Genomic DNA, 13,152 nt, shown 5'->3' with positions numbered 1-13,152 from the left:
GATTTATTAGTGATTATTTATTCTGGGCCCATCATTCTTTGTAAGCCTGTATAAAGAGGCTGGTAAACCAGCACTGAACGACTTGAATATTGTTGATCGCACTCATTGAGAGGCCTGAACTCAGCGTATATCAATGCGACTTAGAAGTTTCCGTGTGATGGTGCAATACGTCAGCATTTTGGGCCCAACTTTAAACTTTTGCCCAGAGCCCCACTTTGTCTAAAACTGGCCCTGGAGACTTGAAACATCTTTGTGCTATTTAATGTAATACAGCCCAGCCATAGGCTTTTATTTACAGAAGTACCAACATATCAGGCATGTGGGCGTTCAGCAGGTCCCAGTCTGCCATGATAAACCATTGATACCAATGGTGGGAGGCGGTGGGTGCATAGAACAGTGCAACCTCCAGACTGCATGCCTTAAATACCACTATAAGAGACTATAACAGCAGCACTGAAGGAGTTAACATGAACGATCAGAGCTCAGCTCCGATTGCCCCTCTAACAGGGAAGTTCTGCAGTGTAAGGGCAGTCTCACACGTCCAGATAATTCCGGTACCGGAAAAATCGGTACCGGAATTGTCCGTGTGCCGGTGCGTTTCTGTGGCACATCAGTGTGGCACACGTGTGCCGCCCGTGTGCCCACTGGGTACCACACGCACCGTGCAGGAGACAGCGCTAAAGTTTAGCGCTGTCCCCTGCATCTGGTGCTGAAGCCGCGATTCATATCTTCCCTGCAGCAGTGTTTGCTGTAGAGAAGATATGAATAATCGTGTTTAAAATAAAGATCCATGACACCACCCCCCCTCCCACCCCCTGTGCGCCCACCCCCCGCTGTTATTAAAATACTCACCTGGCTCCCTCGCTGGCTGGCGCTGCTTCCTGTCCTGGCCGCACCTTCTACTGTATGAGCGGTCACGTGGGGCCGCTCATTTACAGTAATGAATATGCGTCTCCACCCCTATGGGGGGGGGGTTTTGGGGTCATGGATCTTTATTTTAAACACGATTATTCATATCTTCTCTACAGCAAACGCTGCTGCAGGGAAGATATGAATCGCGGCTTCAGCACCAGTGGGGGGGACAGCGCTTACTGTAGCGCTGTCTCCTGCACGGCACACGGACTGCACACGGACAACGTCCGTGTGCGGTACGTGTTTTACACGGACCCATTGACTTTAATGGGTCCGTGTAATCCGTGCGCTCCCACGAACACTGACATGTCTCCGTGTTTGGCACACAGAGACACGGTCCGCAAAAAATCAATGACATCTGCACAGATGCATTGATTTCATTGTGTCTACATGTGTCAGTTGCTCCGGTACGTGAGGAAACTGTCAGCTCACGTACCGGAGACACTGACGTGTGAAACCGGCCTAACACAGCCAGCAGTTATTGATGCTTCACATATGAGTATGTACCGTGAATGTCGGCAAGGGGTTAGAGTATACCTGCACATTCTGATGAATTTTCAGAATAGACTGTAACATAGGTATTCATGAGGAAAAATAATATTTTTTGCGATTATATTACGTGTATCCTGCATTACTTAGCAATTTTTTTCCTGCTGCAAGCTCTGGACACTAAAAGATACAGCCAAGAGCCTAATGACCATGCCCGTGCGGGTGAGGGGCCTGCTGACGTCAGCACAAATTTCAACTAGATGTGCGTCCTTGGACACCTATTCAGCTCAACTGTATTGCGGCTGTATTGCGGCACAGAGACCAATCGGGTCCATGAGCGGCAAACACGTTGCTGGCCAATCAGAGGCCAGCAGCTGACGTTGGCATTCTGTGACTGGGGGCGTATGGCAGTGATGTCATGTGCTCCTGTGGCTTGCATCCTGAAGTCAGTTGTCAGCTTCAAAAGAGGACGCAGCGTGGGAGGGGATGGCAGGTGAATACAATTGTTTATTTTTTCTATGCATTAAAAAACAGCGGCAGAATGGGGGACATATACCAGGATGGGGGATATATATATATACACCAGGATTGGGCCCAAGATGGAGGATATATATACAAGGATGGGGCCCATGCAGGATAAAGGACATAGATACCAGGATGGTGGATATATATACCAGGATGGGGCCCAGGTTGAGGGACATATATACCAGAATGGGATATATATAGAGAGAGAGAGACAAAATTGGAACAGCATCCAAAAATACCTTAACGTAGTGCAAAGCTCTCCCAGCCAGTAGTCCAATGACTTCCGACAATATGAACAAAAATAAGAAAAGCAGCACAAAAAAAAAAAAAGTGGACTTTATTGCCTGAACGGCGTGGCAACGTTTCGGATACAAAATCCTTTTTCAAGCCAGGCTTGAAAAAGGATTTTGTATCCGAAACGTTGCCACGCCGTTCAGGCAATAAAGTCCACCTTTTTTTTATTTTTTTGTGCTGCATTTCTTATTTTTGCATATATATATGTATATATATATATATATATATATATATATATATATACATATATATATATATATATATATATATATATAGTGATGGTGTGATATGCTATGTGGGTATCATTTTTGTGTATATTTCTAGTTTACTTATTTTCATGGTGTTCTCTTGTTGAAGGAGTTATTTGCTAATTGATGAATGGCTTTTGCTGCCATCTGATATCAGCCCCCACAGTACTGTATTGTTTGCTAATATGGTAATGACATGTTGACCTAGCTTGTTGAAACAATGAGCCCCTGAGACCTTCCCCCTCCTGACCTGTGAATGAGGAGGGAGACTTTTAAAATATCAGGGAGGTGAGACACAGATCAGTCCTGTGTGGAATGATGATGTGTTCACAGCATCTCAGAGAGAAAGAAGAGTATATGGACTATGCTATCTTCTGTCTGCTGGATTGTTGGACTTTTATCCTGTTAATGAACTGCATTCATGTTCTGGACTATTTTATCCTGTGTCTGGTGGATCGTATATGGACATTTCGTATTTGGAATTGCTCACTCTTCGCTGGTTCTGTTGATTGTGTGGCACTGGAGAAGGACCCCGTGACAATATATATATATATATATATATATATATATATATATATATATATATATATATATGTATATATATATATATATATATATATATATATATATATACACATACACAGTACAGACCAAAAGTTTGGACACACCTTCTCATTTAAAGATTTTTCTGTATATTCATGACTATAAAAAATTGTAAATTCACACTGAAGGCATCAAAACTATGAATTAACACATGTGGAAATATATACTTAACAAAAAAGTGTGAAATAACTGAAAATATGTCTTATATTCTAGGCTCTTCAAAGTAGCGACCTTTTGCTTTGAAGATTGCTTTGCACACTCTTGGCATTTTCTTGATGAGCTTCAAGAGGTAGTCACCGGAAATGGTTTTCACTTCACAGGTGTGCCCTGTCTGGTTTAATAAGTGGGATTTCTTGCCTTATAAATGGGGTTGGGACCATCAGTTGTGTTGAGCAGAAGTCTGGTGGATACACAGCTGATAGTCCTACTGAATAGACTGTTAGAATTTGTATTATGGCAAGAAAAAAGCAGCTAAGTAAAGAAAAGCAAGTGGCCATCATTTCTTTAAGAAATGAAGGTCAGTCAGTCCGAAAAATTGGGAAAACTTTGAAATTGTCCTCCAAGTGCAGTTGCAAAAACCATCAAGCGCTGCAAAGAAACTGGCTCACATGAGGACTGCCCCAGGAAAGGAAGACCAAGAGTCACCACTGCTTCTGAGGATAAGTTTATCCGATTCACCAGCCTCAGAAATCGCAGGTTAACAGCAGCTCAGATTAGAGACCAGGTCAATGCCACACAGAGTTCTAGCAGCAGACACATCTCTACAACAACTGTTAAGAGGAGACTTTGTACAGCAGGGCTTCATGGTAAAATAGCTGCTAGGAACCACTGCTAAGGACAGGCAACAAGCAGCAGAGACTTGTTTGGGCTAAAGAATACAAGGAATGGACATTAGACCAGTGGAAATCTGTGCTTTGGTCTGATGAGTCCAAATTTGAGATCTTTGGTTCCAACCACCGTGTCTTTGTGCAACGCAGAAAAGGTGAACGGATGGACTCTACATGCCTGGTTCCCACCGTGAAGCATGGAGGAGGAGGTGTGATGGTGTGGGGGTGCTTTGCTGGTGACACTGTTGGGGATTTATTCAAAATTGAAGGCATACTGAACCAGCATGGCTACCACACCATCTTGCAGCGGCATGCTATTCCATCCACTTTGCGTTTAGTTGGTCCATCATTTATTTTTCAACAAGACAATGACCCCAAACACACCTCCAGGCTGTGTAAGGGCTATTTGACCAAGAAGGAGAGTGATGGGGTGCTACGCTAGACCTGAACCCAATCGAGATGGTTTGGGGTGAGCTGGACTGCAGAGTGTAGGCAAAAGGGCCAACAAGTGCTAAGCATCTCTGGGAACTCCTTCAAGATTGTTGGAAGACCATTTCCAGTGACTACCTCTTGAAGCTCATCAAGAGAATGCCAAGAGTGTGCAGAGCAGTTATCAAAGCAAAAGGTGGCTACTTTGAAGAACCTAGAATATAAGACATATTTTCAGTTTTCACACTTTTTTTGTTATGTATATAATTCCACATGTGTTAATTCATAGTTTTGATGCCTTCAGTGTGAATTTACAATTTTCATAGTCATGAAAATACAGAAAAATCTTTAAATGAGAAGGTGTGTCCAAACTTTTGGCCTGTACTGTATATGTATATATATATATATATATATATATATATATATATATATATATATATATATATATATATATATATATATATCCACAGTATATGTCCCTCTTCCTCCCCCCATCCTGGTATATACAGTATATGCCCTCCATCCTGATATATATGTCCCTCATCCTGGACCCATCCTGATTATATATATATAAAATCAGGATGGGTCCAGGATGAGGGACATATATATCAGGATGGAGGGCATATACTGTATATACCAGGATGGGGGGAGGAAGAGGGACATATACTGTGGCTTGCGAAAGTATTCACCTCCCTTGACATTTTTCATGTTTTGCAACCTTCCAACCTGGAATGTAACTTTTTTTTAAGGGTTTGCATCAGTTCATGTAATGAACATGCCTGTAACTGTGAACATTTGGTTTTCTTCTTATTGTGAACCAAACAACAAATAGGACAAAATAACTGAAAACTTCAGTGTGCCTAACTATTCATCCCCCTAGTCAGTACTTTGTAGAGTCTCCTTTTCCCAATGGGCACAGTGCCAATAATGGCTGTAAGGAGCTGTGTAATTAAAGGGACACTGTCACCTGAATTTGGAGGGAACAATCTTCAGCCATGGAGGTGGGGTTTTTGGGTGTTTGATTCACCCTTTCCTTACCTGATGGCTGCATGCTGGCTGCAATATTGGATTGAAGTTCATTCTCTGTCCTCCATAGTACACGCCTGCACAAGGCAAGATTGCCTTGTGCAAGCATGTACTACGGAGGACAGAGAATGAACTTCAATCCAATATTACAGCCAGCATGCAGCCATCTGGTAAGGAAAGGGTGAATCAAACACCCAAAAACCCCGCCTCCATAGCTGAAGATTGTTCCCTCCAAATTCAGGTGACAGTGTCCCTTTAATGGCACTATCTAAGTGAGTAAAATAAATAAATAAAAAATTAAAGGTTTTTTTCTGTAAACATAAGGATGAATGACCTAGGGGAGATCAAAACATCCAACACCGCGGAGACACCATCATGTGTTTCTCAACGCAATGATCCAGAACACTGCCCCCATCCCTTATGGGAAATATGCAAATGCATGTAGAAAAGCCGCGGAGACACCATCATGTGTTTCTCAACGCAAGCAATAAATAGCCAGGTCTTTCACCGGGAAGGAACAACCACGGGAAGGGCAGCATCCAAAAAGGAAAACCACCTATGTCAAAACATGGTATCCATCCACAGACAGCTGGTTTTCCTTTTTGGATGCTGCCCTTCCCATGGCTGTTCCTTCCCGGTGAAAGACCTGGCTATTTATTGCTTGCATTGAGAAACACGTGATGGTGTCTCCGCAGCTTTTCTACAAGGTTTTTTTCTGCCCATGGTTCCATAAAGGCCACGTCAATGGAGCATGTGGTTTATTGTGGTCATATGGATAGATTCTCCAGTCTCTGCTTGGGGACTTTGCAGTTCCTTCAGGGTTAGCTTTGGTCTCTGTGCTGCCTCTCTGATTAATGCCCTCCTTGTCTGGGCTGAGAGTTTTGGTAGGTGGCCCTCTCTTGGGAAGTACCATGTGCTTTCCATTTGATCATGATGGGTTTGATGGTGGTCCGGGAGATCATCAGAGATTGGGATATTTTTATAACCCAACCCTGACTTCTGCTTTTCAATAACTCTGTCCCTGACTTATTTGGAGATCTCTTTGGTCTTCATGGTGTTGTTTAATTAGTTGCGCCTTTTGCTTAATGGTGTTGAAGCCTCAGTGACCTTTTAGAAAAGGTGTATATATACTGACAGACCATGTGACACTTAGATTGCACACAGGTGAACTTCCTTTCACTAAGCAAGTGACTTATGAAGGTAATTGCTTGCACCCGAAGTTTTGAAGGGTTTCACAGCAAAAGGGGTGAATACATATGCACATGACAATTTTTTAGTTATTTGATCTAAGACATTTAATTATGCTTATAGTTTTCTCACTTCACCAACTTAGACAATTTATTTCTGATGCATCACACACAAATCGGATTACAACAATATTTAAACACAAGTTGTAATGTAACAAAAGAGATAGATGTGATAGAAATATTTATATCATGTAGATCTCACTTGCATGTATACTCCTCTATAATCATATATACTCATATAAACGCAAATATATCTATATACACTATAATCAATTGCTTAAAATGGCTGACATAAACTGATATAAGCCAGACAGACTGTTCGGTGATTTCCACCCAAAAAAGCGGAAGAACTCCAGATATCTTAAGTGCTGATGAGATGTCTCAACTTTGTCCTAGATGCAGAGATACATTTTAGTTGCTTAGTCAGCAATCATATGTGCATTAATCACAATATTCCATATATATTCAGATAACCAATAACAGAGTAGCTAGACAATATGGTAATTAAGTAACCACCCCTAACCACTCCTTTCTATATGCAATTATAAAACTATGTATGTACAATAAAGGGTCAGTATTGATGGAATGCTTTCCTGTCACAATGGTGTACAGACTCATTCTTGAGCGCTCAAAATACTCAGTCTTATTGGGAACAGCCGCAGCACACACGGGATAGATTTATCCAACCCAAATTTCCATATCAGTAAAAAGCCAAAGGGCTGGGGGAATACTTTTGCAAGCCACTGTAAATAAAGATAGAGGACATACATATGCCAGGATGAGGAGAGTCCCGGTCCAAATCTTGCACCGGGCCCATCTGACTCCACTTACACCACTGGCTACAGCACAGCACCATTTTTGTGTGTTTTTTCTGCCTCCAGCTTCTTGACTCTCCCTTTCCATAGACCTCAGCAGTAATCTGATCCTTCAGTGAAGTCAGATTTACATAGTATTTGAGAATCCATGCTCAGTGTAAGAAAGAGGATCTGGATAAGTTGGAAACTTGGGCTGAAAGGTGGCAGATGAGGTTTAACAATGATAAATGTAAGGTTATACACATGGGAAGAGGGAATCAATATCACCATTACACACTGAACGGGAAACCACTGGGTAAATCTGACAGGGAGAAGGACTTGGGGATCCTAGTTAATGATAAACTTACCTGGAGAAGCCAGTGCCAGGCAGCAGCTGCCAAGGCAAACAGGATCATGGGGTGCATTAAAAGAGGTCTGGATACACATGATGAGAGCATTATACTGCCTCTGTACAAATCCCTAGTTAGACCGCACATGGAGTACTGTGTCCAGTTTTGGGCACCGGTGCTCAGGAAGGATATAATGGAACTAGAGAGAGTACAAAGGAGGGCAACAAAATTAATAAAGGGGATGGGAGAACTACAATACCCAGATAGATTAGCGAAATTAGGATTATTTAGTCTAGAAAAAAGACGACTGAGGGGCGATCTAATAACCATGTATAAGTATATAAGGGGACAATACAAATATCTCGCTGAGGATCTGTTTATACCAAGGAAGGTGACGGGCACAAGGGGGCATTCTTTGCGTCTGGAGGAGAGAAGGTTTTTCCACCAACATAGAAGAGGATTCTTTACTGTTAGGGCAGTGAGAATCTGGAATTGCTTGCCTGAGGAGGTGGTGATGGCGAACTCAGTCGAGGGGTTCAAGAGAGGCCTGGATGTCTTCCTGGAGCAGAACAATATTGTATCATACAATTATTAGGTTCTGTAGAAGGACGTAGATCTGGGTATTTATTATGATGGAATATAGGCTGAACTGGATGGACAAATGTCTTTTTTCGGCCTTACTAACTATGTTACTATATGTAAGTCAACGGGAAAAATGACTGCAGAAACCAAGCGTACGCTCTTGGTGCACCAATGATATGGCCTACAATTCCTTGATTGACAGCTCTGACTTTACATGAGCCAGAAGAGAGGGGAGATGTAGAATAAGTAGGTGGGAAGTTACACTGCAAAGCCACGCCTAGGGTGCACCTAGTGCTTGTACTTGGCCCGAACAGTCATTTCTTAATGACAGACTCCATTTAAGTAACGTAGTATCATGCTGTGTTCAAGAACTAGTTAGTATAGTTCAACACAGCATTAAAAACAGGTTGAACTTGATAAAATTATGTCTAATCTCTAAAATCACAAGGTACTGTACTCTTCATTGTCCTGGGAAGCCATGATGCCATAGATTGCAAAATACATCATGATTACCCTGTATTATTAAATCGGGTCTAATTATACCTCATTCATGCTGAGCAGGAGCATTACTGCCTGCATCTCAGATTAAGGGCTATTTTCCTCCGTGAGTTATTTAACCTAACTTACAAATGAAAAACTTTTATTGCATTTGCACAAGTTGTGTGTGATTTGTCTCTGTTTGACCAATCCAAATAGGACTACTTTTCCCCAGTATAATTGAAAAGGATAACAGAAATGAAAATGTATTTCAGTAGCACTGCATTATGGCCACATGTACAAAAAAAAAACAACCTAAATTGTCTGACATTTTTAGTTGTTTTTTTGTACATGTGGGTTTAATAGCCATAATGCAGTGCTACTGAAATACATTTTCATTTCTGTTTATCCTTTTCAATTACACTCATTTTTATATAGGGGCTACATAGTTTAGTGTGACCGTGGGTAAGGCTAGAAATTGCAGATTAGTCTAGCGAAGTGATCCAGCGCCAGAATCAGGGTTTCTGCTTTTTGCTGCCCTTAACCCCTTCACACCGCGGCCAATTTCCGCTTCTTTGTTTTTTCCTCCCCTTCTTCCAAGAGCTGTAACTTATTTATATTTCCTTCCACATAACTAACTGTATGAGGGCTTGCTTTTTTTTGTAGAACAAGTTGTACTTGACCCCATTCATGTTATCATGTGGAAAGCGAGAACAACATTCCAGGTACTTTGAAATTGCAAAAACAGTGCAATTCCATAATTTTTAAAAAAAAATTTTATTTACCATATTCACTATACGGTAAAAATGACCTTGCAATACAATTCTCCAGGGCAGTACGAGTACGCAGGCTCCAAATAAGTATAGTTTTTTTTTTATTTAAGGAGTGAAAAAAAAAATCAGAAATTGAAAGAAAAACTTTTGCTTGCGTCACCATTTTCGGAGACCTGTAACATTTTCAATTTTCGGGAAATTGGACCGTGTGGAGGCTTACTTTTTGCAACCTGAGTGGACATTTTTACTGATACTATTTTGAGTTACTTTTTTTCAATGGGGCAAAAAGGGGGTGAATTAAACTTTTGTATTTTGTTTCCATTTTTTTTTTAATTCTTTACTTTTAACTGTATTATTATCTAATCGCTTGTGCTATACATAGCAGTGAATCAGCACTGCTAATCATAGCAAAAATTACAATCTCCTATAAACGCCAGCTAAACACTGGCTTTTACAGGAGGATCGTCATGACAAGCATGGAGGTCTTCAGCAGACCCCAGGGTGTCATGGCAACCCATCAGCACCCTGCAGTCATGTCGGCTTACGATCCCACATCAAAGTCATGGACACAAGCAATGACCTATATGTACGTCATATATCATAATAGGGTTAAATGGCACCACAAAAACCTGATGACATATTCTCTTTAATTGATAACTGAGCGCAATTCTCATTTTCCCTTGAAGCGGTTTTTACTTGTGGAGGACTTTTGACACAGACACAAACATTGGTAATTCTTCTAGCTGGTATCTTATTGTCGTCTAATTAATTTTACATTGGGCATACGAGATTCTGTTCATATTAGAGCCGTGACTTCCAATATCCATGCTGCTGTAACAAATTAGTTTTTAAATGTATTGACTTTAATGGGGTCCTTCAAGGTTCTAGCATTTTGACAGTAAGAGTGGCGCTTCAGACTGTGTCAATTTTTCCATCAAGAATAATAGAATTCACTTCGATAGGGGTGTACACAAAATCTATACAAAGGGGCAGGTACTGAAGCAAAAGAGTATAAAAAATAACATTAATAGTAACAACATAACAGAGGTTTAAAGAGTAACAAATACCGTAAAGAGTGTATAATCACTAATCCGAGCATTGATGTAGTGACTGTGCTAACTTACATCTCAGCTTGTGTTGACGACATGAACTAATGTTCTCCTCATCCATATGCCCACTTATGGGCCGGAAATAGGACATAATTATGAGAAACTGCTCAAAGTTTATTTCACTTTCATACCCATGGGTTCCTGTCTGTAGGTTCCTGAAAACGAATAACAAAATGATGACATGATTAGTAGGGTACAGCAATGCCACACAACGAGGCCACAGTATAACAAGAGAGAATCCGGCTTAATTGGAATAGCAAATACATTTGGAACATACTTTTATTAGTCAGCGGCCTCTGGATCTAAGCCTTTCTAGCTAAACTGCAACATGGAAACTGTGGTTAATTATTAATTTGGGTCAAAGCCACAGACCAGCTCTAAGTGAAGCAAAATGTAATGAAAATGACTCTAAATGGTTCCGTTTTGTTGTGCCGGGGCAGAGAAGCGTGACACCGTTGGGTAATTTATTTATATTTCATTTTGTTACCATTCTTAACACATGTGAAGTACATGAGAGGCACAACTACATAAATCAATGTCTATAGGACTATGCAGTGTCTTACATCTTAGTTATCAGATATCAGCAGCCTGTTAAAGGCAAGTAATCAGCTGAGGAATATTACAATTACTGTCATGGGTTAACTGAATTGATATCGTGTACGTGACTAAATCCATCGTCTGATATTCTCTGACTTCTGCATATTTCCAAAATATCAGAGATTATAGCCTATGGCAATGCAGAGAGTCTATGCTGAATGAATTTGAATTGGTTGACAGCAAGTAAAAAATTCCAGTATTTCTTAAAGGGAGTCGGTCTGCAGGATTTCACCCCGCAAAACTATTTATATGTGCAGGTAGCTCTTTCAAAAACATGTCCAGCAATTCCTTTACTGTACATTTCCAGTCCTTGGCTCATTTACTGAGAAATCAGCGTTTGAAGTGATATGTAAATGAGGCTGAAAAGTCTGTGAAGATCTGAAGCCTCTGTCACTCCAGCTCTAGTCCCCACCTACCTCCTCCTCTTCCTAATGGCAGCCTCTACACTGTGTGACTTTAGGTAAAGGAGCCACCAGTCAAACAGGAGAAGGCAGCGCTGGGAGCGGGGATAGAGCTGGAGCGACAGAGACTTTAGATCTACCATAGTCCTTCAGCCTAATCTGCATATCACTTAAAATTCTAATTTCTCAGCAACAAAGGAATGAACTGGCCATGTAAAGGTATTGCTGGAGTTGTCTTTGAAAGAGCTACATGTATATATATATATATATATATATATATATATATATATATATATATATATATATATATATATATATATATATATATACATACAGTCATGGCCAAAAGTATTGACACCCCTGCAATTCTGACAGATAATACTCAGCTTCTTCTTGAAAATGACTGCAATCACAAATTCTTTGGTATTATTATCTTCATTTAATTTGTCTTAAATGAAAAAAAACAAAATAGAATGAAGCAAAAAGCAAAACATTGATCATTTCACACAAAACTCCAAAAATGGGCCAGACAAAAGTATTGGCACCCTCAGCCGAATACTTGGTTGCACAACCTTTAGCCAAAATAACTGCGACCAACCGCTTCCGAGTTTCTTACAATGCTCTGCTGGAATTTTAGACCATTCTTCTTTGACAAACTGCTCCAGGTACCTGATATTTGAAGGGTGCCTTCTCCAAACTGCCATTTTTAGATCTCTCCACAGGTGTTCTATGGGATTCAGGTCTGGACTCATTGCTGGCCACTTCAGAAGTCTCCAGTGCTTTCTCTCAAACCATTTTCTAGTGCTTTTTGAAGTATGTTTTTGGTCATTGTCCTGCTAGAAGACCTCTGAGGGACACCCAGCTTTCGCACACTGGGCCCTACATTATGCTGCAAAATTTGTTGGTAGACTTCAGACTTCATAATGGCATGCACACGGTCAAGCAGTCCAGTGCCAGAGGCAGCAAAGCAACCCCAAAACATCAGGGAACCTCCGCCATGTTTGACTGTAGGGACCGTGTTCTTTTCTTTGAATGCCTCTTTTTTTCTCTTGTAAACTCTATGTTGATGCCTTTGCCCAAAAAGCTCTAATTTTGTCTCATCTGACCAGAGAACATTCTTCCAAAACGTTTTAGGCTTTTTCAGGTAAGTTTTGGCAAACTCCAGCCTGGCTTTTTTATGTCTCAGGGTAAGAAGTGGGGTCTTCCTGGGTCTCCTACCATACAGTCCCTTTTCATTCAGATGCTGACGGATAGTACCGGTTGACAGTGTTGTACCCTCGGACTGCAGGGCAACTTGAACTTGTTTGGCTGTTAGTCGAGGTTCTTTATCCAACATTCGCACAATCTTGCATTGAAATCTCTTGTCAATTTTTCTTTTCCGTCCACATCTAGGGAGGTTAGCCACAGTGCCATGGGCTTTAAACTTCTTGATGACACTGCGCACGGTAGACACAGAAACATTCAGGTCT

The 13,152-nt window shown here is 41.0% G+C and overlaps 1 protein-coding gene across 1 annotated transcript in view; it reads right to left on the bottom strand.

The window, feature by feature from the left end:
* Positions 1-13,152, bottom strand: part of TESC (tescalcin) — a 148,684-nt gene that overhangs the window by 59,186 nt on the left and 76,346 nt on the right. Inside the window, exon 4 of the mRNA XM_069754700.1 lies at positions 10,701-10,840. Within this exon, the coding sequence (XP_069610801.1) occupies positions 10,701-10,840 (140 nt within the window). The remainder of the gene's footprint in view (positions 1-10,700; positions 10,841-13,152) is intronic.

This window comes from Ranitomeya imitator, chromosome 1 (genome assembly GCF_032444005.1).
Source record: "Ranitomeya imitator isolate aRanImi1 chromosome 1, aRanImi1.pri, whole genome shotgun sequence".
Lineage (NCBI taxonomy): Eukaryota > Metazoa > Chordata > Amphibia > Anura > Dendrobatidae > Ranitomeya > Ranitomeya imitator.
The sequence above is the reverse complement of the archived record's forward strand: the minus strand, read 5'-3'. Positions and strand labels throughout refer to the sequence as shown.